Raw genomic sequence first — 25,567 nt, 5'->3', positions numbered from 1 at the left:
TGTATATAGCCAAAAAATGTTTAATTTTATAGCAAGTAGGGAAGTGTTAAAAATCCCTGTGTTAGTATGATTTTTGCTCTCTATGTCCTATTAGGGAGATTTACCATCAAGGAATTCTTCAGAGAAGCAACAGGAAATGAGAAAAAAAATCTCTGAAAAGAAAGGTACATTTCTCTCTTAGACAATCAGAGGTGGCTCTCTAATTAGGAAAATTAGGCAATCGCCTAAGGCCTCTTTCTCACAGGGGCCTTGCCGCCACCTAGCGCAGCTAGGCGGATGGTGAGCTTCCTTCTTATGGTATGGTCATTAAGCCTGGGGCAGTATGGAAATCTGGTCCCCTTAAGGATGGATGGGTGCTCAGCCTGGATACAGGGCTCCCAGGATTTCCATACTGCCCCAGGCTTGATGACCATACCATAAGAAGGAAGCTCACCATCTGCCTACCTAAGAGACCCCTGGTGGTTATATACATAAATGACCATTATCTATGCGCTTGCGGTGAGTGCGCATTTTTACCATTTGTTCCAGTCACAAGTTTGCTTAGAAATCTGCTGTTGAGAAGATCTTCCACATTTTGGATGAACTATTATTGATTGATTTTTTATGATCTATTATTTATGCTCATTATCTTTAATAACTACTTACTAGCGCTGCACTTTATTTTATCTACTGGTATTTGAAGGTTTACTGGGTTACCTTGAGTGTTACAGCTGCTATATTTAGAGCGCTCACTTTTATTACCATTTTTACTCTGTCTGTTCTTAACCATTATCAGTTGGTAGCTGCTCTTTTATTGCTTTTTATCGTCTCTATTGCTTTTTAGTATCCTATTTATTTATGGTCACTATGGGAGATATATTTGACCTCAGATTATCCAGGACCACTATTTCCGAGGACTTTTTTACACTTGACAATGATACTGATGACCTTAAAGGTCTTTTTTTACACCTGAAGAATTTGACCACAGCAGAGATTAAAACATTATGGGACATCTCATTCCTAGATAAGTACATCAAGGAACAGATGGTTCCCAGGTCACTACAACGGGACATCCGTCCTGACTCAGAGGATACCAGCAGCCACCTTGAGTGGTATCAATTCTTTAATAACGCAGGAATTGATCTACTTAAGTTTTTAATTATACGCAAAAAGAAAAAACTTGCGTACCTTGATAAGGAAATCAACCTAGTATGAGATAAATTAGCACCACTCAAGGGTAATGATAATTATAGGATTGAATCCGATAAATTGAAATTGCACATGGAGGGGGTGGAAAAAGAGCAAAGAATTAAGAAAAAGAGAAAATACCATAGGGATCATAAAGATTACTCGGACCAAGTGGTATTTAACTGGCAGAAATGTAATGAAACAACTTCTGCTCCACCCATCCCTAATCCAAAACCTCCAACATCGAGACCTAGACCATCCTTTGTTAACTATAATGGTTATGGGGATAAACCGAATACCAAGTCGTCTAATAATTATAATAACCGACAACACGATGTACCTACCTTCAAGAGGTTTGAACCCCTCCGTGATGACAATATAGGATCTAGGGATCTTCGGTGGCATCCTAATGGGCACACGCCTCGTAGAAGAAGCTACACACCTTTTTATCTCAATAACAATACCCCCTTTTGAAATACCCACACTACTACTCACCGTAATAATTTCCAACGCCAAGGTCCACATTACATGGGTCAGCAGGATAAACCCTACTATCCGTCTCCGCGTGGTGTGGCCCAACAAGCAATAATCAACCTCATATGTACAGAGCACCTCCCTCAACCCCTGAACATAATGGTAATCATCAATTCAACAACTACTCTAGACAGCCTTTTTTAGGAGGAGCTGACAGAGCGTGACGTCACTGCCGCCGGAGCCACGAGGAAGCCCGGCGGCCATCTTTAATGATGGTCAGTGCTGCCTAACTCTGCATTTGCCTGATATTTGTTGCATACTACCCTATTTTACCCCATACTTCAATAAACATTTTTCTGGATATACTACACTATGGGCACCTGTTTTTTGGCTCCTTTATGGAGCTATTAAACCTGTAGATAATCCCCACTGAATCCAGCATCCAGAGGAGGGAGCCCTGTATCCAGGCTGAGCACCCATCCATCCTTAAGGGGACCTCTGGACCCAGCAGATTTCCATACTGCCCCAGGCTTGATGACCATACCATAAGAAGGAAGCTCACCATCCGCCTACCTAAGAGACCCCTGGTGGTTATATGCATAAATGCGCATTACCTATGTGCTTGCGGTGAGTGCGCATTTTTACCATTTGTTCCAGTCACAAGTTTGCTTAGAAATCTGCTGTTGAAAAGATCTTCCACATTTTGAACTAGATATTGTACATACATTTTAAAAGCTTATCATAATTACAGAGGAGTAAGGCTCCGTTCGCACATATGCAGTTTGCTTTTTGTCCGTTTTGCAGTGCTTTTCACAGTTCGTTTTGTGTTTTTCTATATGCATTTTTGCCACGATTTTGCTGCGATTAGCTTTTTGCTCAGCTCTTTTTTTTTCTTTTAAAGTGGAATTTTTTTTTCTGCTGGGCAGAATAAAAATGCAAATTGCGGCAAAATCTCTGCAAAAATGCACTTCCATGCGATTCAGCAAAATCTCCATTGAACTCTATTGTAGCAAAAAAGCTGCTTTTCGCTTTTAAAAAGGTCCCTGGCCCTTTCTAAAAACACAGCAGCTCAAAAAAGCATAGATGTGAACTTGTTCCATAGGAATTCATGTTAAATGGACTGCAGTGCATTTCTGCAAAAAGCACTAAAAAACGCATTGGTGTGAACGGAGCCTAAATCAATTTATCATCAGCTGGCGCAATGAATTTAAAAGCAAGAAAGTAATTTACATAGTATATATGCATATCACAAACTACACTGAAGTTTGAGTCAAGGAAAATTGTTTATGCCATTGGTCTGACCTGTTGCTAGATTGCCAATGAATGTCCTCATGTATAATGATGATCTTATTAGCACAACGTGTGATTAACTAGTTGCCGACCGCAGATAGCCGAATGACGGCTGCACTGCGGCCGGCCAGTTCTGGGTGGACGTCATATGACGGCCTCCCAGAACGCGCTGGGGCGCGCACCCGGCGATCTCCATGATCGCTGTGTCCTACGGACACAGCTGATCACGTGATGTGGTAAAAGGCCGATCACAGCGGCCTTTTACCACGTGATCAGTGGTGTTCAATGACACGCTGATCAGAGGGAAATGCAAGTGCCGGTTCTCGGCTGCACTTTCCTCACGCTGTCAGATCGTGAGGAAAGTACTGCCGAGAACCGGCAGTTGTCAGAGCGGGGATCGGCACCGATCATCAGGGCACTGATGATCAGTGCCCTGATGATCGGTGCCCAGCAGTGCCACCCGCAAGTTCCGCCCACCTGTGCCCAGCAGTGCGCCCACTAGCTCCGCCCACCTGTGCCCAGCAGATCACCCACCTGTGCCCAGCAGTGCACCCACCTGTGCCACTCTGCAGTGTCACACACCTGTGCCCAGAAGTGCCACCTACCTGTGCCCAGCAGTGCCACCCACCTGTGCCCACCCACCTGTGCCCACCAGTGCCACCCACCTGTGCCCACCCACCAGTGCTGCCCACCAGTGCCACCCACCAGTGCAGCCCAGCAGTGCTGCCAGTCAGTGCCACCAGTCAGTGCCAGTCAGTGCCGCCAGTCAGTGCCCAGCAGTGATGCCAGTCAGTGCCGTCTATCAGTACCCATCATCAGTGTCGCCTATCAGTGCTGCATATTAGTGCCGCCTATCCGTGACACCTCATTAGTGCTGTCTATCAGTGCCCTTTAGTGCTGCCTATCAGTGCCCATCAGTGCTGCCTATCAGTGCCCATCAGTGCTGCCTCATCAACGTACATCAGTGAAGGAGAAAAAATACCTGTTTGAAAAATTTTATAATAGAAACAAAGAAACGTTTCTTTTTCAAATTTTTTGCATTTTTTTTATTTATAGCGCAAAAAGTAAAGCGCCCAGCGGCGATTAAATACCACCAAAAGAAAGCTCTATTTGTGAGAAAAAAATGATCAAAATTTCATATGGGTACAATGTTGCATGACTGCGCAATTGTCAATCAAAGTGCGGCAGCGCTGAAAATTGGCCTGGTAAATAAGGGGGTATAAGTGCCTGGTAGGCAAGTGGTTAAAGGAAGCCAGCCTACATAAAAGGAGAAGTTCATGTTTAGGAGCATATTACATGTTACACCCATATTTAGGGTGTAACATGTAACATGCTGCTAAGCACCCACCTCCCACTGCTAGCGCTCCCCTCTCTGTGACAGCGGGTGGGGCCACTGACACAATTTGAAAACAGAGCAGTTTCCTATGAATGAATAGATTACAATATCAGCCGCAATGCTTGCAGTTCCTAATGAATTGCAATGGTGCTGGTGAGTGCTCTGGTAGATCTTTGATTCTTTCTGTCATTCAGTAACTGCCTGCCCTTACGAGAGATACAGCAGAGAGTTTACTGAGTGTCTGCTGGATCCTGACATTGCACCTGCGATCACCCGTAGGTGCAATGCTTTACAGGCTGCAATGTAAAAACAATAATAATTTTTTTTTTTTTTTAAGGTGCAACTGAACCTAGCCTTTAGCCTGGATTCACACTTCTGCAGTGCAGCATATCGCATGTGATTCACACTGGAACTGCACCACATTCCTGTGCAAATCACATGCAAATTCTGTGTGGTGCGATTGGAGCCATATATTTTGTATGGCTCAAATCGCACCGCATCCACACCAAAAAATGTGCAGGACCCTTTTTTTGGGTCCGCACTAGAATCAGAACGCATAGGTATTCACATCCATGCAATCCGATTCTGCACATCGCACCACATTTTGCAAACTGATTTTGGGGTGTTGGTAACTTAACATATACACCCGCAGTGGTTTGCATGAACGGGGTGCGACTGTGATACGGTGCGGAATTCGCACAGAAACCGGTGCAAATTCCGCACCGCATCAGTGTCAACCCAGGCAAAAAGATTCAGTACTACGTGGCATCCATTGAGTAATGGTGCTTTGCATGATTTTATCATTCTCTTCAGTGCCAAGACAATATATTCTTAAAGTGTATTCTATTGTGCTCTGATTATAAAGAATGTGAACATTTCTTTTTTTTTTTTTTTTTTTTATAAATATTTATTAATTTTCAACAAAATTCATATTACAATCCTTTTCCCCACTTAACGGAAAAAGGAAAACAAACAAAACGATACAATTTTACAAATAATAATCTCCCTAAAATAACTCCATAACCCTCCCCAAAATGTGGACATTTCTAATCCAATCCATGGATTCCTCAGGTGAAATAAACTGAGAAGTTAGAGGACTTTGTAGTAAATCCACGTTTTCAAAATGCAGGGTGAGCACAGTTTAGAGACTGAAGATCCAGGAAAAAAATCTCTAATGCTTTTCGGGAATTTATCTTTTAGGCCTCATGCGCACAGGGCGTTTTTGCAGCCACTTTTAGGGGTGTCTGGCGTTTTTTTTTATTATTTTTACTGCTTCCAAACGACCCTCTATGTTATCATATGTGTCCATGCACACATAGACTTTTAGAGGCTCTAGTAGCAGTGTGTCCAGGAGTAGCAGTGCGCCCATCAGTGCTGCCCAGCAGTACCGTCTATCAGTGCCAGCTCATCAGTGCCGCCTATTAGTGCCTCCTATCAGTGCCCATCAGTGCTGCCTATCAGTGCAGCTTTATCAACACACATCAGTGAAGGAGAAAAATTACCTGTTTGCAAAATGTTATAATAGATACAAAGAAACTTTTTTTTTGATCTTTTTTTGTTTATAGCGCAAAAAATAAAACACCCAGCAGTGATTAAATGCCACCTAAAGAAAACTCTATTTGTGTGAAAAAAATTATAAAAATTTCATATGGGTGCAATGTTGCATGACCATACAATTGTCATTCAAAGTGTGACAGCTCTGACAGCTAAATATTGGGCTGGGAAGGAAGGGGGTATAAGTGCCCAGTAGGAAAGTGGTTATTAAAGATCTGATTCTGCCAAAGTACAGAGAGAAGAGTTTTTACTGTTAGAACAATAATACTGTGAAAAGTGAGGACTAAGCATTAGAATCTGGAAATCAAAGAGCTGATTTTTCTATACAAGGTTCACAATTTGTAGGCCTCCTGTGTTTAATAACTTGCCTGCCTTCTCCATCTAAGAATACAACAGAGTTTTCTTTGTGCACTATAATATTGTCTCTGGAAGTTAGTTGCATCTTATGAAGTTATTTCACACAGTTTATACACTGCTCCAAAAAATTAAAGGAACACTTTAGAATCAGAGTATAGCGTCAAATCAATGAAACTCCGGGGATATTAATTTGGTCAGTTAAGTAGCAGAGGGGGTTGTTAGTCAGTTTCAGCTGCTTTGGTGTTAATGAAATTACCACCAGGTGCACTAGATAGGCAACAATGAGATGGTCCCCCAAAACAGGAATGGTTTTACAGGTGGAGTGCACTGACAGTTGTTTCCCTACTCATCTTTTCTGACTGTTTTTTAAGAGTTTTGCATTTGTCTAGGGTCATTGTCATTACTGGTAGCATGAGGCCATACCTGGACCCTACAGAGGTTGCACAGGTAGTCCAACTCCTCCAGGATGGCACATCAATACGTGCCATTGCCAGAAGGTTTGCTGTGTCTCCCATCACAATCTCAAGAGCATGGAGGAGATTCCAGGAGACAGGCAGTTACTCTAGGAGAGCTGTAGAAGGTCCTTAACCCATCAGCAGGACCATTATCTTCTCCTTTGTGCAAGGAGGAACAGGATGAGCACTGCCAGAGTCCTACAAAATTACCTCCAGTAGGCCACTGGTGTGAATGTCTCTGATCAATCAGAAACAGACTTCATGAGGGTGGCCTCAAGGCACGACGTCCTGTAGTGGGCCCTGTGCTCACGCCCGGAACCACAGAGCTCGATTGGCATTTGCTATTGAACACCACAATTGGCAGGTTCACCACTGGCACCCTGTGTTTTTCACAGATGAGAGCAGGTTCACCCTGAGCACGTGACAGACGTGAAAGGGTCTGGAGAAGCCGTGGAGAACGTTATGCTGCCTGTAACATCGTTCAGCATGACCGTTTTGGTGGTGGGTCAGTGATGGTCTGGGGAGGCATATCCATGGAGGGATGCACAGACCTCTACAGGCTACACAATGGCACTCTGAGTGACATTAGGTATCAGGATGAAATCCTTGGACCCATTGTCAGACCCTACGCTGGTGCAGGGGGTCTTGGGTTCCTCCTGGTGCACCATAATGTCTGGCCTCATGTGGTGAGAGTATGCAGGCAGTTCCTGGAGGATGAAGGAATTCATACCTTTGAATGGCCCCCGCGCTTGCCTGACCTAAATCCAATAGAACACCTCTGGAATATCATGTTTCGGTCCATCCGACGCCGTCAGGTTGCACCTCGGACTGTTCAGGAGCTCATTGATGCCTTGGTCCAGATCTGGGAGGAAATACCCCCAGACACCATCCGTCGTCTCATCAGGAACATGCCACAATGTTGTCAGGCATGCATACAAGCACGTGGAGGCCATACAAACTACTGAGGACCATTTTGAGTTGCTGCAATGAAATTTCAGCAAATGGACTAGCCTGCTGCATCATTTTTTCACTTTGATTTTTGGGGTGCCTTTGAATTCAGTCCTCTGTAGGTTGATAATTTTGATTGGGGCGTCCTTATGTTCCTAACACATTACCCAGTCCAAGTCAGTATAGCTATCCAGCATAATATTTTTTCCCCATTGAGATCTGATGTGTTTTCAGTGTTCCTTTAATTTTTCTGAGCAGTATATATCTCCCTCCTCTTCTTTCATTGGAAACTATATAAAATATAAAAATGTTTTAATATTTTAATACACCTTTCAGCCTTTACCGTTGAGCCCTTTCAGAAAATCTTGCAGTCTCTCAATGGATTAATTTAATTGTACTTCTAAATCCTGAACAGAAAAAATGTTAGCACATTTAGAGCAGATTAAAGAATAATGATGTTTTTCAGAAATATTAAAATGCAGCAACAATAGTTGTTAAACAACAATTTAGCACAAACTGTTAACTTTTCTACAAATCTGTGTGGAAGGTCAACTGCATCTGTAATTGTATGATGAACCTACTTTGATCTTGTGCCCTTTGGATCTGTTGATTGAGTTGGTAGGCTGTCTTATTTATTATTTTACTTATTTATTACAGGTACTTATATAGATCTATCAATTTACACAGTGCTTTACATATATATTGTACATTCACATCAGTCCTTACCCTCAAGGGGTGTACAATCTGAGGTCCCTAACTCACATTCATACATACACATACTAGGGCCAATTTAGACAGGATCCAATTAACCTACCAGCTCTCTTGGCTTGTATATCCTACAATTCCAGTTAGGCCGGCCATACATGGGTCGATTTTCGAACGATATTTTGCTCTGTTAGTGGGCAATGGCACCGGGCGATTTTCATGGTTCCTCCCCATTTTGTTTATCAGGCATTCAGCCATTGGCTGTTTTGCTATCAGTGGTGAGGAGACTTGAATGTTGTCTGGAAAGCTCCATAAGTGAACTATGAGTTGCTAGACCACCTGCATATTATCTGTGGAGGAGAGGAGGAGTGCAAGTGCTGTACCCATTCCCAATAAGGATCACTGGTAATACCTGATATCTGACTTGGTGAATATATACTGGCTACCATTGGCAACGTCGTGAAATATATGTAACATCATTGGTACCATCAACACATGGCATTTTGGGTCAGTCCCAAACAAAGCGCTAGTGACCTACCTAGAGATAAGTGGTCATAGCACGATGGTGAGTGTACATCCATGTGGGGCACCAGTCTGAGCACTATGAAGCACTTGTCACTGTAATTGCGGAATCCAATACCAAGGAATTAGAACGTTTGCACTTTATGTTGGGACTGCACAAAAGTTTTTTTTGATTGTTATTTGTAATTATGGTTATTATTATATTTACAAATATGTTTTTTGTGTCACATTCTGTATGCGCAGTCTATATGATAGAGTTTGCATATATAAAACTCAATTTATGTATCTCCGTGGTCTGATGGGTTTGGCAGTGAACACATTTATTGTTTATGGTTTTCTCAGTGGCCCTCAAGAGCAAATGTTCTTCCCTGTCTTTAGTATAGAGATGGGGGAATAGATCGCTTAGTGCTCTCTTGAAAGTCTTAAGTTGGCTTCAGTTATGAAGAGCTATGGAGTAGTGGCTGCAGAACTGATATCAGGTCACATTTTCTGGATTGCAAAGCAATTGCACAGCTGTAATGATTAAAGTGTTACTAAAATCAGTCTGTATATTATTATTATACAGGATTTATATAGCACCAACAGTTTGCTCAGTGCTTTACAATATAAAGGGAGACAATACAGCAACAATACAGTTCAATACAAGAGGGTTAGGAGGGCCCTGCTCCTTGGAGCTTACGATCTAAGAAGGAGGGGCTGGCGTTACAAAAAGGTAATAACTGTGGGGGATGAACGTATGGGAGAAATAGAAGATTTGGTTATTAGCTGAGGGCAGGATAGGCTTCTCTGAAGAGAGAGGTTTTCAGAGATTGCCTAAAAGTGGGCAGAGTAGGCGATAGTCGGATAGATTGGGGTAGAGAGTTCCAGAGGATGGGGGAGGCTCTGGAGAAGTCCTGGAGACAAGCATGGGAGGAGGAGACAAGGGAGCTAGAGAGCAGAACATCGTGAGAGGAACGGAGAGGAATGTTTGGGTGATATTTGGAGACCAGATCGGTGATGTAATTTGGGGCAGAGTTATAAATGGCTTTATATGTTGTTGTTAATGTTTTGAATTTTATTCGTTGGGCAATGGGAAGCCAATGGAGGGATTGGCAGAGAGGGAAGACAGATATGGAATGGTTCGTAAGGTGGATGAGTCTGGCTGCAGCATTCATGATAGACTGAAGAGGGGATAGCCTGCGATTATGTAAGCCAATGAGGAGGGAGTTACAATAGTTAAGGCGAGAGATTACCAGGGAGTGAATAAGTTGCTTAGTAGTTTCCGAGGTTAGGAACGGGTGTATCTTGGAGATGTTGCGGAGGTGAAGTCTACAAGATTTGGACAGCGATTGGATTTGGGGCTGAAAGGATAGATGCGAGTCTAGGATTACACCTAGTACCCTGGCATGAGGGGAGGGACTGATGGTTGCATTATATATGCAGTAAAGCATGCTCCTTATACTCACTGTGGAACCTAAGGGGTTAATCCTCTGCATCGTGTAAAAGGATGTTTGATCCTGATCCTCCCCTTCTTCCAGTGTCCCCCTCTTATCTCCTGATAAGACATATTGTGTGGAGTCATTCTGTACATGCTCAGTTTGGTGTGTATTGCTAGAGGTTTTTTTTTTTTTTTCTTGGGAGGGTGCATGTGATCAGCACAGGGCCAATCAAAACTATCCACATAGAGGTCAGGGGTCCTGCATCCTCCTTGAGCAGAATGAACACTCCTCCTACAATTTTTAACATGTGCTCTGCTGGACACTGATAGAAATCACAAGACTGCTATATAATGCTGATGAGAAACGGTATTTAGCAGTTTATATTTACTCAAATTTTGCACTTCCATGTTCTGTGTACTGTGGGAGATGAGATATAGTAAATGCAGGGTCCTGGGTTTAGTAACACTTTAACCACATTTTAAAAGAAGTATGTAGGGTGGTGGAGGATTTGGTTACCGATACTCCAACTATGTAAACTTGTGGGCAGGGTCTTCATGCCTGTGCACTGGGGGTACCTTTACCAGGGGAGTGGTCCCTGGACCCTGCTGCACTGATGAGGCCTTGGCAATCTTTCCTTAGTTGCTGAGAGCTGCAGAATTAACCCACCTGTGACTAAAGGTACTCAGGAATCCCATGTATGCCCTCCAACCCTCTGCTGAACTGGTAATGTCCATGCCTAGTACAGGAGGTCTGGCTCTCTTTACGGATAGGTGGCCCTGATTATACATGGTAATGTTTGTGGAGATAAAGACATTAGATCTCCTAGTTGAAATTAAAAAAAAAGTTTTATTCTGTTATATCAGTTCTCTAAGTTGTTTCAGTTTTTTGTGAAATTCTCCCCAAACTTTTTTTTTCATGAACTGTAAACGGAGCTATTCACCCAATTCTGCACTCTATTAATAGTTTTGTTTACCATCATCATCTGGAGCTTGAAGATATTCTGAAGGGTCTCTTCAAATTATTTGGTTTATTTGTTGGAATCAGAAATATGTCAGAATCATCATTTTGAAAGTGAGCATAAAGAATGCTGTTGGGAAGGTTGTGATATGTCGGGTCCTAATGATGCTGTTATCAGTCTTCCTCAGCAGTGGGAATGGTCAACTAGCCAAAACCAGATTGCTCCTTTTTAAACCGAAAACGACTTATTACATTTATTTTACCCGTTAAAGCGGTAGCAAGCTCTTAGTATGAACTTGTACCGACAGGGAAGCTTGTGATAAGTCTTACCTGTAGGTTCCATCAATATCTTCTAAATTACAGCTGGTGACGTCACTGGTGCATGCACAGTAGCTCTGCATTCATGGCACACTTAGGGCTCATGTACACTGCAGCTGATAAACTCACGTTTAGGAGCTTTTCTGCGTTTTTTTTTTTTCAGCAGCCCCTGAACTCTCCCTAATGTTTTCCTATGTGTCCATGTACACTATGTTGTTTACAGTCATTTACAGGCAGTTGAGTTTACAGTCGTTTTTTTAACACAATAAACTTGCGTTCAGGAGTAGATTTTATCAGTGTTTCAAACGCTTGTAAATGTGGCTAATCGCGTTTATAAGCGCTTTTTTTTAACTGTTCTATTTCCAGATGCTGTCCATATCCTTTTTTCATCATGAAAAATGTATGCAAATCGTTTTCAAGGTACTCAAATGGACAAAACCCTGAATACAGGATGTTCCTACCAAGCTTGTCACACATTGAATGACCAATTCACACCTCAGACCTCTCCCACCCTTAGAAACAAAAGATATGTTAATGACCATTCACACCTCAAATTCCTCCTGAAGACCCCCTGCCAGGTTGCCTTAACCTCCTTGGCGGTATGATTCTTTCCGATTTTTTGTGCTGAAAGCGGTACCATTTTTTTGCATGGAAATATGTAGTTTTTTATTGTAGGATGTAATTTTTAGGAATAACTTACTGAAATCTGTACGTACAAGAGTCTAGTAAACATTCCGGATATGATAAAACTTGAAACACGAAATCATAAATTATAATTTAATAAATAATCATAAAAAATAATATAATAATAATAAATTTAATTCAATAATATAATCAAACCAAAAACACTGAAATTTGAAATACAGAGGCAAATTCGCACATCGCTGAGCAAAATCGTTTTCAGTGTCTGATGACGAATTTCCCCACGAATCATTATCACTCAATTCTGCAAGTGGTTCTGATTTACTATCGCTGTTTTAAACCGCTTTTGATGTAAAGGGACGCTTTTTGGACGCCATGGACTTTTCTAAGTTTCCAGGCAGAAAGAACAGTCAAAATGCAGGCAGGGCGCAGGACAAAGCAGTAGGGACAAAATATATGTGAAATGCATTGAAACAGCAATGACAGCAAAAATGACATTTTTTAAAAAGTTAAAATTTCCCGCTGGTTCCAGCGCCCGTACGTCCCGACGTCACAGGGACCGGAACACAGGAGCCGGATGCCAGCATCGGCCGGAGGAGATGGCCGGGGACGCTGCAGGGGACACATCGCTTGAGCAAAGGACAAGGTAAGTGCTGCAGGGACCCCCTGAGCAACGCCACATGGTAAGCCCGAGTGTAGCTCGGGGTTACCGCTCTTGGTACTGAAATTTTACCCCGAGTTACACTCGGGAAAATCGCTAAGGAGGTTAATGACTCCCTCCACCAGACACCTTTCCCACCCTTGGAAACAAAAGAAATGTTAATCAGCAACTCACAGCTAAGCTAATCACAACACATACTGCTGTCTCTGCTTCTACTCTCTGTATTTCTCTGAAACAGTCTGAAATAGTTAATAATTTATCACTTTTCTGGGCATTTGGGAGGTTCTCCTGTGCTTATCTTTAAAAAACGCTTCTAAATGCAAATGTGCATAAACACGGTATGCAAACGTGGCTAAACAGATGTTTTTAAGCAACGTTTTCCAGCAGTCATTTTCCATCGTTCAGAAGTGTCCCGTGTACATGGGGGGCCTTAGTATGCCCTGATTGCAAACAGAGCTGCAATAGTAACTCCCGTGTGCATCTGCCAGAGTGACATCATTGCGGTTCGACTGTTCAAACAGGCAGAGAGCGCAAACCTGGAAGGAAGACCAGGCGAAGATGGAAGTGCTGGGAGCGGTGACGGCACCGTTTCAAGGGTAAGTCTGTCACAATGTGTTAGTATGCGGTGCATACTAGTACATTGGGGCATAAACCTTCAAAGGGCCCTATTAAAAAAATAAAATGTAGAGATTACTACCGCTTTAATACAAAGCAGTCTTTACAGCCATAAAAAAGTATCCCCTTGTGTCTGTGTATTTATCATCTCATTGGGTATTACCTGCTGTTTGCAATTGTCCCATGTACTATCCCATGCATTATATATGGTATTTAAAAACATTTTAACACAAAGTAACCAAAAGGGATTTTAAATACACAAATCCTGCTAACTTGCCGACCTCCTCCACTCTTCCTACCACTTCATCCCCCACAGCTATCTCCTCCTGTACCACTATCCCCCCCTCCTAGATTGTAAGCTCGAAAGAGCAGGGCCCTCGATCCCCTCATGTTTTGCATTGTATTGGTATTGTTCTGTCACATGTTCTGTCCCCCTTTGTAATGTACAGCGCTGAGCGAACTATTGGCGCTTTATAAATACTGTATAATAATAATAATATGCAAAGTTTTTTGTTTTAATAAAAATTTATTTAACATAAAAATAGAGAATTTTTAATTCATTTAGCATATCATAGGCAACAGATACTATTTATTGGTGATGTCATTGAAGGTTAACATAACATATGGGTACCATCTTGTATGAACCAATCATAGTGTAGCTTACACCAGGTAGATGCCGACAGGCAGTTTTCACGTAAATGCAGTGTTGGTCAGTTATGAGAAGAATGGTACAGAGTACATTTTTGCAATATTCAGACAGATTTCCTACAGATGTAGACAAGTTACAGAGCTATGCAGTTGTTTCTCTAAATTATACAGAATATACACCCAGCCAGAACTTACTTTTGCTTTTGGATAGAGTGGCAATAGATTAGAACCCTTTGTAGTTTTCTTTTATTGCCATCTAGTTCTCCATTAAGGCTTGGTTCACACTGTCGTGACTTGGGATCCGACTTGTGAGACCCCAAGTCGCATGAAATATGAAATCCCATGTTAGTCAATGAGAGCTGTCCTAATTAGCACTACTGAAGTCGCTCCGACTTTACAAAAGGTTCCTGTACTGCTTCAAGGCAACTTCTATCTGACTTGTGCCCATAGACTTTAACCACTTGCCCTCCTGAGGATTTACCCTCCTTCATGACCAGGCCAGTTTTTGCGTTATGGCGCTGCGTTAATTTAACCTGACAATTGCGCGGTCATACAACGCTGCACCCAAATGAAATTTGTGTCCTTTTTTTCCCACAAACTGAGCTTTCTTTTGGTGGTATTTGATCGCCTGTGCGGTTTTTATTTTTTGCACAATTTTGAGAAAAAAAACAATATTTTGGATTTTTTGTTATTAGACATGTCCAGTAAAAATTTTTAAAAATTCATTCGTCATAAATTAGGCCCAAATGTATTCTGCGACATGTCTTTGCTACAAAAAATCCCAATACATGTAAATTAATTGGTTTACGTGAAAATTATAGCATTTACAAATGGTGGTATAGATAATGGGATTTTTTTTTCTTCTACTAGTAATGGCGGTGATCAGTGACTTTTAGTGGGACTGCAGCAGACATTCTGACAGTGGGGAGGACTAACTTGGTGTCATTGACACCCCAGTGACACCAATACAGTGATCAGTGCTAAAAAAAAAGCACCGACACTGTACTAATGGCACTGGGCAAGAAGGGGCTAATGTGAGGGGCGATCAAAGGGTTAACTGTGTGCTGGGAGTGTTTTACTAGGGGGTGGGGGGTGTGTTCTTCACTGTAAGCACACTGATCGGGATGGCTGTACTGTACTGTGCACAGCCATCCCGAGCAGTGTGCTTGAGCTGTCAGTGAGGAAGATTGTTTGTAATCAAAACAATCTTCCTCCCCGTCGGAGATGCTCGGTAATCACCAGGAGCCGGCGGGTAATTACCTGCTGGAACCCGGTGATTGACATTGCGTGTGCCCCCTACCCGGAAATGTAAAATCACCTATATATACGTGATTCTGCACAAAGGTGCCACCCTGTAGCAGTATTTCTGCTATAGGGCGGTCTTTAAGCGGTTAATGAAAGTCGACTCCAAGTCAGATCCTCATCTATATTGATGTGGTTTGGATCCAACATTACAGGAAGATTACCTAGGCATTCCTTGAAAGTTGCTTCAGAGTTGCTTCAAAGTTGTTCTCAAAATGCCTAGCAAAGTTGCACTGTAAGTCGCGTGACTTTCAGGTCGCAGTAGTGTGAACCAAGACTAAAATGAATTTCCTTCACTTGACTACTGTCACTATGACAGTAAGCGGCCTATTTATTAAATCAATTGCTGTGCGAATGTCTCAGGTATGCACTCAGCTGTCATGAATAATCCTCCTAATGTGCCTAATACATTCATTACCTATGTTCATCAGCTTCATCTAGTGGCCATAACTTAGTATTTTCCTGATTGAGGTATTGCAGAAAAATAGCGCATTATGGCCCCTAGATAGAGCTGACGATCATAAAAAAAAAATAAATGTATTAGGCAAATTATGAGGATAATTAAAATGCTCAAGACATTTGCACAACAAATCTTTTTTGTGTATGATATTACACAAAGTGCAAGTATTGCTACTGTAAATAAAACAAAGTTAGACAATTAAAAAAAAAGAAAAAAAATGACACACACATTGTACCTTATTCACAGTTGCTAAAATAAACGTTGTGCTGAGCGAAACAACAGATTCACTGAAATGAAAACATAATAAACTGCGAGCAGACAGTATTTATTGCAGAAGAGTCATGCAATGTCTTTTTGCCATTAAACAAATATAACTTCCCATTAGCAATCTTCTTTGGAACGCACTGAGCTCTGCAGGTGTAGTTCAGTGTTCTTTCCCAGCACATCTTGGTGCCAGCATGAACAAACTCCTGCACATATGTGTGGTGGTTATGTCAATCCCGACGAGCCAATCAAGACGGTCAAAGACCCGGCATTCAGAAGAAGCCAGCAAGGTTTTGTCGGCAGGGGTGGGGGAGTGAATTTATTTGCAGATTTTAGTTCCTGCATTATTTGGTTGCATTCCAAGCTGCACATACTCATCCACCCTTTGCATCTCCCGCTATTCAGTGACTGGATGCAAAGAGGAATACTGGTATTTCCAGGTATGGGGAGCAAATGTTTCACTCCTCTTCTTTCCATGTGACAACTGTTGTGCTTGGTGATTGGCTGCTCAGGCATCCAGCGCTGTCACATGGGGGCGGGAAGAAATCCCTCAGCTCTGCATGGTCAAAGCATAGGTTCGATCTGAAATATCATAAGAAAAATATGAAGTCTGCCACTGCTGACCACTCCTTATGAAAATGTTAATTGCCGGGTTGTCATGCTAACCTCTTGCTTCACTTCATTTAGTCACTGAGCTGGAAAAAGTATGTGGATAAAGTCTGTTAAAGCTGAACTCCAGGTATGATCTTCATGGAAAAGTACATTGATCCAACTTGGCACAACGTATACATATAATACCTGAAGGACCATTGGGGAAGCTGACAATTACTGTAGTATACAATGCCACTGCAGTGATCTTCAAGATCTTTCAGGTTCTGTGCCTTGCGGCTTCCCCTCTGCACACTGACCACAATGGGCTGCTCATTTGGCACCTCCACCATTCACATACCACCTTGTATTTTTGAAATGTATACAAGGTGTTCTCTGATTGGATGAAGTGTAGATCATTAAGGACAGTAGAAAAATAGTGCTGAACTGTAAGGTTATCTTATTGATATTGCTATCTTAACCCCTTGACACAAATAAGCGGCCTCTCGGTGTCTGGGCCTAGAAAATACATATGTGCTGAAAGCGCACGCCCTGCATGCTCTCAGCACATATTATTATTATTATACAGTATTTATAAAGCGCCGATAGTTCACTCAGCGCTGTACATTACAAAGGGGGACAGAACATGTGACAGAACAATACCAATACAATGCAAAACATGAAGGGGATCGAGGGCCCTGCTCTTTCGAGCTTACATATGTCCGTGACTCAAGGAAAGGTCACGATCTCCCCTTGCGATCGGGACCTTTTCCGATCATGTGACAGCGAATCACGGCAGTCACATGACCCTAAAACCCTGCCCCGCCTCCTGGCTTCTGAAACCCTTAAAGGATCGGGAGGTGCCAGCACTAAGAGGTTAAGGTACTGATGTTGATGTAGGTGATCTGGTTTCCAGACAGGCGGTGTCTACACCCCAGAGGATCTACCCAGAGGGTCTCCTTGGCTGGTAAGTTAACAAAAATGAAAATGGACACCACTACTAAAAGTTCAACATAAGACTTTATTCCAGTAAAGGTTAGGAGGGCAATCAGAAGAGTAGACAATGCACATCAGGGGTCCAAATCACCACAGAGATAATGGAGCCAGGAAACCAGGCAAGGCAAATAGCATTTTTGCAATGACAGAAATGGCTGTTTCCATATTTCTCATATGATAGATTTTCTTTAAAAGAACAGAGAGGAAAGGACACTACAGAATTCTGCCAGCATTTATATATATATATTGCTGAAGGGGTCTGCTTTGTAACGCAGCACTAGAGTACACTGAATGAATGCTTCAATAAGAAAACAAAAAGGTAAATGGCCTCACAGAGGAGCATTCCTTACTATTGTTCTGCCATGTGCCGCATTTACATGCCAAACCTGGAAAAACAACAATTCATCTTATATTTTCTAAAAATATGTTAGAAAGGTCAATATTATTTTATAAACATAAAATTATATTTTTTACTACTGCTAAAACAATAAAATTCCAAAATACCATAAGCGATAGATAAATATCGACAAAGACTTTTTTTTTTAGTATTAAGGCTCATTCACACGGGCGTCTAAAACACTGCATTTAAATGTGTCCAGAGATTTTGGATGCATGTAAATCTATGGGGCCATACACACACAGCTGCATCTACAAACAAAAATGTGCTCTGCATGTAGCAGCATAGAGAACATAGTAAGACACAGCTGCATCTGGAGCCGTTCATATCTGCATGTATAAATGTAAATTGACGCCTACAAGCATAAAGTCACTAGAATAATTGTAGGAGTCTAAATGTGAGCACTTTGGGTGCATATTTTTCTAGTACCTCTGCCAGCAAGAAGCTGCGTTCTGTGCAGAAAATATGCATATACCTGTGTGAATAAGCCTTGAAGGCAGTGAAGAACCAGTTGTCAGAATTAAAGTGTACCTGTCTCTGCTCACAGTGAAGCAGTTTTGTGGCTTCCCCACAATCAACCTAGCAAGGTATAAGGAACAAAGTGATGTCACTAGTCCATAAGGGCACCAGCTGTGCTATAGAGCAGTGTTTCTCAACCTTTTCTCAGTCAAGGCACCATTTAAATTGATGGACAGTCCCGAGGCACCCTTTAAAATTATGGACAGTCCCGAGGCACCCTATAAAATTATGGACAGTCCCGAGGCACCCTTTAAAATTATGGACAGTCCAGAGGCACCCTATAAAATTATGGACAGTCCAGAGGCACCCTTTCAAATTGTGAACAGTCCCGAGGCACCCTTTAAAATTATGGACAGTCCCGAGACACCCTATAAAATTATGGACAGTCCCGAGGCACCCTTTCAAATTGTGAACAGTCCCGAGGCACCCTTTCAAATTGTGGACAGGCCCGAGGCACCCTTCATAATTATAAAGGGTGCCTCGGGACTGTCCATAATTATAAAGGGTGCACTTTTTTTTTGTGGCTTCCCCACAATCAACCTAGCAAGGTATAAGGAACAAAATGATGTCACTAGTCCATAAGGGCACCAGCTGTGCTATAGAGCAGTGTTTCTCAACCTTTTCTCAGTCAAGGCACCATTTAAATTGATGGACTGTCCCGAGGCACCCTTTATAATTATGGACAGTCCAGAGGCACCCTATAAAATTATGGACAGTCCCGAGGCACCCTTTATAATTATGGACAGTCCCAAGGCACCTTTTATAATTATGGACAGTCCAGAGGCACCCTATAAAATTATGGACAGTCCAGAGGCACCCTATAAAATTATGGACAGTCCCGAGGCACCTTTTATAATTATGGACAGTCCAGAGGCACCCTATAAAATTATGGACAGTCCAGAGGCACCCTTTAAAATTATGGACAGTCTTGCAGTCTTGAGGCACCCCATTCTAAAATGTGAAGAACTATTCTAATAGTTTTATATAAAGCAGCAACATCCACACATGTAGGACACCCAGAATTAGAGGTGATTTATTCTTCCAAAGCAAATATACGTTTGCACATTGGTACTGAATAGTATTCCAGTGTTTCTTTTCTCCATGTTTTTATCCATCAATGAGCTAATGTGACCCCAGCACTGATGGAGAGGGGCATGGAGGGTCAAACTAGGATGCTGTGCAGGCAGCCGACATTCTCCTTATCAACTGATGTCATTGGTTGTCAGGACGCTGGCGGCCAGAAGGTCATAATGGTGTACAATAAAAACCTGTGGCTTTGTGTACCTAAAAGGCAAGCTTGTTCCAACCGCAGGCTTGTATACAAGTTTTGGGCAATTTTTAGATGTTTTAATAAGGCACCCCTGAAGAAACCTCAAGGCACCCTGGTTGAGAAAGGCTGCTATAGATACATACATAAGGCATAGCACAGTAAAGCTGGCCATATACTGTTTTCCTACAACCAGCAGGCTGAATGAAAAAAAACGAAGATTCCTGCATCCACACAAATGAGGGGGATGGAGGAATCAACTCCCTGCTGGAAAATTGTGAGAATACAGTGATCAGCAGCTGCAGCCATTGATTGATGGAAAGTTTCCCAACACGTCCCTTCGACAGGCGAGGATTAAACATTTGGCTTCTGCCTAGCAGGGAAGCCCTACACACCAATGGAAATTCGGCCAATCCTTGCTGGACCTGCTCAAAACAATCAACCTTTATCTTATCACTGATCTGACTTCAGTAAACTAAAATCTAATTGTTCTTTCTGGGTGACTGCACCATACACACCGTCAAAGCACTTTGCAGTGCATGATTATATAGGATGAAAGTGTTTACTGGATGTCCAAAAATGAAGATTTATAGCATTGCTTAGCAAAGTCTTTGTTCACCTGAGAGTTCAATTATTTTCCTTCTTGACAAAGAGTGGTTTTGTTCATGTTTAAAGCTTAAAAATCTAAAATTAGAGAATACAGCTGTGCAAACCATCACAGTGATATGTTCCTTCATGTTTCTACGTCACAGACTGAAATATTTAGATCTTGCAGCAACTAGTTTTCTTGTCTGGAATACTGAGCTTAGTCACTGCTTCTGTGTCTTCTTCCACAGGATTCACCGTTTTCTTCACTTCTCTGTACGGCAAAAGAAAGCACACATACATGACAATATGGTTTACGAAGCAGAAGCTACAAGTACCAAAAAGTATCTTATTATACACCTGCACTGACCGCATGATAACGCTTTCAATGACTCCCAGTTTCTGTATTTAGGATAATGAAGAAAACTAGTTGTCAGCAAATCAAGGAAATGCAAGTCTAAGGCCTCATGCACACAGGACATTTAAAAAAAGAAAAAACTCTCCTAGAACCCTTCCTCCTGGCAGCAGCGGTTTTACAGAAAAAACACCTGACGCTTGTAAGAGTATCCAACGTGTTTACAAGCATCAAGCTCTTGGGCAATAATTAATTTCATTGGCCAGAATAATAATTTATTATGGCCACTGAAATTAATCACTTGCCCTCCAGAGGATTTACCCTCCCTTCCTGACCAGGCTATTTTTTGCAATACAGCGCTGCATTATTTTAACTGACAATTGCGCGGTTATGCAATGCTGTCGATAAATAAAATTTATATCCTTTTTTCCCAACAAATAGAGCTTTCTTTTGGTGGTATTTGATCATCTCAGCTGTTTTTATTTTTTGCGCTATAAACAAAAAAAGACCAATAATTTTGAAAAAAAAAAAAAAATACTTTTTCCTAGAAAACATATCCAATAAAAAATTTAAAAAAATTTAATTTCTTCATAAATTTCGGCCAAAATGTGTTCTGCTCCATGTCTTTGCTAAAAAAAAAATCCCAGTATGTGTAAATTGATTGGTTTACGTGAAAGTTATAGCATCTACAAATGCCGGTATATATTGTATACAGGAATATTTTTTTTTATACTAGTGATGGTGGTGATTAGCGACTTATAGTGGGACTGCGGTGGGCATTCTGACACTGGGTGGGCACTAACTGTCACTGACATCCCCAGTGGCACTAACACAGTGACCAGTGCTAATAAAAAGCACTGACACTGTACTAATGACACTGGGCAGGAAGGGGTTAACATCTGGGGTGATCAAAGGGCTAACTGTGTGCTGTTTGTGTTTTATTATGGAGACATGTCCTTGCTGACAGGAGAGAGATCTGTGTTGTTTACACACAGGTCTCTCCCCTGTCAGCTTTCCCCAACAATCACTGAGTGCCAGCTGGGAATCAGCAGTCGGGATCCGGTGATTGACATCCCTAGCCACCAATAGTGGCGCGGTTAGGGTGGCGTGCGTGCCCCCTACCAGGAAATGCAAATCACGTATATATACACGTGATTTTGCGCAGCCCTGCCACCCTGTAGCAGTGCTTCTGCTACAGGATGGCGGGCAAATGGTTAATTAACACTCAAGCACTAAACGTGCCTAGCATTAGTATGCGTTTAGACATGTCAAGCATTTTTTTGCCAAAACGCTGCTGTCCCTGGACGCACTGGCCCTGGGGTTTTTAACTGCTGGTAAACACTACTGCTACTAAAAGATTCTAGAAGTCCCTGTGTGCATGGACACATAGGACAACATGGAGAGCCATTTGAAAGCTGTAAAAAAAAAAAATCCTGACGCCCCTAAAAGTGACTGCAAAAATGCCCTGTGTGCATGAGGCCTAATATATGCATTTTAAAACTGAACTTTAGGAATAAGCCAAAATGTAGCCTTGCAGTAGGCCACCACCCCACCCCCTGCACTACAAGGGTTATATGCTCATTAGGTCCAGATCATGAGTCTCCAATTGCCCACGGACCAAATGCAGCTTGCTACAGGTTCCCCCCCCAGTGTACTGTGATCAGCCCTTTAGCTGGATAATAGGACAGCCAGCATCCTAGCAACCTATGATTTACTTGCCCCAGCACAGTCAGTTTCCACCCACTGAGCTTTCTCCAATTAACTTGGTTACTAGGACTCCTGGCATCCTAGCAACCAATGATATGCTTTCTCCAACAGAAGGATGGAACCTCCTTCGTCCACACCTGCTCCTCCTCCTGTCCGGCTGCTTTACTGACTACAGCCATATTGTAAACACTGTAAGGGCTGACAACTGATAGGGAATCTGACGTAAAGGGGGACTTTGATGGGGACCTTGATGTAAAAGGGACTATGATGGTATCCCTCATGTAAGGGAGGACTCTGATAGGAAACCTGATGTTAGCAAGGGGCTGATGGAGACCTTGATGTTAGAAGGGCTCTTATGGGGGAACTTGAAGTAAGGGGGGGGGCTCTGATGGGGACCCTGATATAATGGGATACTCTGATGCAAAGGGTGATTTTGTTTTTTTTTTTTACTAAACGTTTTCTTTTGTTCTGAATAATATCATGCTGATTGCAAACAGACATCAAATAAAACATATTCATTCATATATTATTCATTGATTTATAAAACTGATTTTTTTGGCCCACGAATATTTGTAAAATAGTCAACATTGCCCTTTCCTACTGAAAAGTCTGAAGACCCCTGCTCTACATAATAGGAATTTATGGACACACCAAAATGTGAGTCCTTAATTGTTACCCAATATACAAAGTGAATCTTTCATTCTGGCTGGAGACTGTTCTGGTTCCATTTTGTGTGGGCTCCATGGCCAATCATTACTTTGTAGATATTGCAAGCATGTCTAACCAGCCTTTACATAATAATCCAGTGTAGTTGGTGTACCTGGCCAGATGTAGAACAGCTTCCACTACATTGGTTCCATCCCTTGCACTCGTCTCACAGAAGAGGGAGCCATAGGCCTAGAAATAAAAGCAGCACATTTACAGCCATGCAGACAGGTTTGCCCACATGCCATTCAATGATCAGGCTGTGTATTATCCACTTACCATCGCTAGCTTCTCTCCCATTGACGTATGAATTACTCCCGGTTCATTACTTTCTGACCGCAGGTCAGTCTTATTGCCAATTAGCATCAGGGGGATCGACCTGTCACAGGATGTCTTAGATAGAAAAATTAATTTTGTGATAAAAAATTGTAATTAGGTACTCTGATATAGTGTGTAAATGACATTACTATTATTATATATATTATTATACAGGATTTATATAGCGCCAATAGTTTGCTCAGCGCTTTACAATATAAAGGGAGACAATACAGTTCAACACAAGAGGGATGGGAGGTCCCTGCTCCTTGGAGCTTACTACAGATTTGTCTCGTCTTGGAAGAGCGTTGTTTTTATTATTATACAGGATTTATATGGAGCCAACAGTTTACGCAGCACTTTACAAAATAAGGGCAGTCAGTAGAGTTACAATACAATTCAATACAGGAGGAATCAGAGGGCTCTGCTCGATAGGCCTGGTTCACACCAATGCAGTTTGCATTTTGTCCTTTGTCTTTTTGTGCTTCTTGCGGTGCATTTTTGCACATGCGGTTGACGCATTTTCAATTTTTTTTATGCTTTTCTTTTTTTGGGACCAACTTGTTGCTGAGCAGAACAACAACATACTACATGTGTTTTCTGCAGTGTCTCTATTGAAGTCTATCGAACCAAAAACACAACCTTTTGCATTTAAAAAAGTCCCTGTCCCTTTCCAAAAACGCAGCAGCTCAAAAACGAATACATGTGAACATGTGCCATAGAAAATCATGTTAAATGAACTGTAGTGCTTTTTTGCAAAAAGCACAAAAAAATTGCATTGGTGTGAACCAGACTTTAGAGCTTACAAATTATTATTATTATTATTATACAGTATTTATAAAGCGCCAATAGTTAACTCAGCGCTGTACATTACAAAGGGGGACAGAACATGTGACAGAACAATACCAATACAATGCAAAACATGAGGGGATCGAGGGCCCTGCTCTTTCGAGCTTACAATCTAGAAGGGATGGGGCAGTGGTACAGGAGGAGATAGCTGTGGGGGATGGAGTGGTAGGAAGAGTGGAGGAGGTCAGCAAGTTAGCAGGGGATGAGGTAGGCTTCCCTGAAGAGATGGGTTTTCAGGGTGCGCCTAAAGGAGAGGAGAGTAGGTGATAATCTGATGGGTTGGGGCAGGGAGTTCCAGAGGATGGGTGACACCCTGGAGAAGTCCTGGAGGCGGGCATGGGAGGAGGAGACCAGGGAACTAGAGAGAAGGAGGTCTTGTGAGGAGCGGAGTGTGCGTGCTGGGCGGTACTTGGATATTAGGTCAGTGATGTAGTTCGGGGCAGTATGGTGGACAGCTTTGTACGTCAGTGTTAGGATTTTAAATTTGATCCGTTGCGCAATCGGAAGCCAGTGGAGGGATTGGCAGAGGGGGGTGGCGGAAATGGAGCGGTTGGAAAGGTGAATGAGTCTGGCAGCCGTATTCAGGATCGACTGAAGCGGGGATAGCCAGCAGCGAGGCAGGCCAGTGAGGAGGGAGTTGCAGTAGTCGAGTCGTGATATGATGAGGGAGTGGATGAGCTGTTTAGTGGTCTTCATACACATGGATTTCTCTTGATGAGTAAGGAGCTGCTCACATTTGTGTATTTTTGTGTCTTTTGGGTGCAGGGGGTTAAAAAAATGTTGCTTTGATGCACTGTCAAGAGCTTAATGAAAATGCACCTAAAATGTATGTAAAATGAAATGCGCTGGACAGATGTGAGCCAGCCCTAAATCTGGCCATACACATTAAAGTGATGCTAAACCCATTGTTTTTTTTTTTTATTTTAGTCCAGGAAGTCCAGACTTACATATAATATATAGTTTGCCGCCTTAAAAAAAAAACCTTTCCTGGCTTCCCAGCCAGTACCTGAACTGCTGCCCTTGCTTCCCTGTTTACAGATTTCTCCTTTGCTTAGCTGGCTCCAAAGTAGACAACCAAGTGCATGCTTCTGGCCAGGGCTGTGTGTGTCCATTAAAACACACAGCGCCTAGCAAGCCATGGCACTGTTACCTCCTTCTAGCTCCTGACAGTCAGCGCAGGTGCTTATCACA

At 42.3% G+C, this 25,567-nt stretch overlaps 1 protein-coding gene across 2 annotated transcripts in view; it reads right to left on the bottom strand.

Moving 5' to 3' along the window:
• Positions 1 to 17,682: 17,682 nt before the first annotated feature.
• LOC149452441 (ras and EF-hand domain-containing protein-like) overlaps positions 17,683 to 25,567 on the bottom strand; it is a 109,205-nt gene continuing 101,320 nt past the window's right edge. For both annotated transcript variants that reach the window (XM_089689385.1, XM_089689386.1), the window contains exons 15-17: positions 23,492 to 23,605; positions 23,328 to 23,404; positions 17,683 to 20,719 (exon numbers count right to left, since the gene is read on the bottom strand). In XM_089689385.1, the coding sequence (XP_089545511.1) occupies positions 20,623 to 20,719; positions 23,328 to 23,404; positions 23,492 to 23,605 (288 nt within the window). In that variant the 3' untranslated portion in view covers positions 17,683 to 20,622. The remainder of the gene's footprint in view (positions 20,720 to 23,327; positions 23,405 to 23,491; positions 23,606 to 25,567) is intronic.

Source organism: Staurois parvus, unplaced genomic scaffold, assembly GCF_062004578.1.
Source record: "Staurois parvus isolate SC_StPar_1 unplaced genomic scaffold, SC_StPar_1.0 ptg000472l, whole genome shotgun sequence".
Classification (NCBI taxonomy): Eukaryota; Metazoa; Chordata; class Amphibia; order Anura; family Ranidae; genus Staurois; species Staurois parvus.
This window is presented reverse-complemented; position numbering and strand designations above follow the sequence as displayed.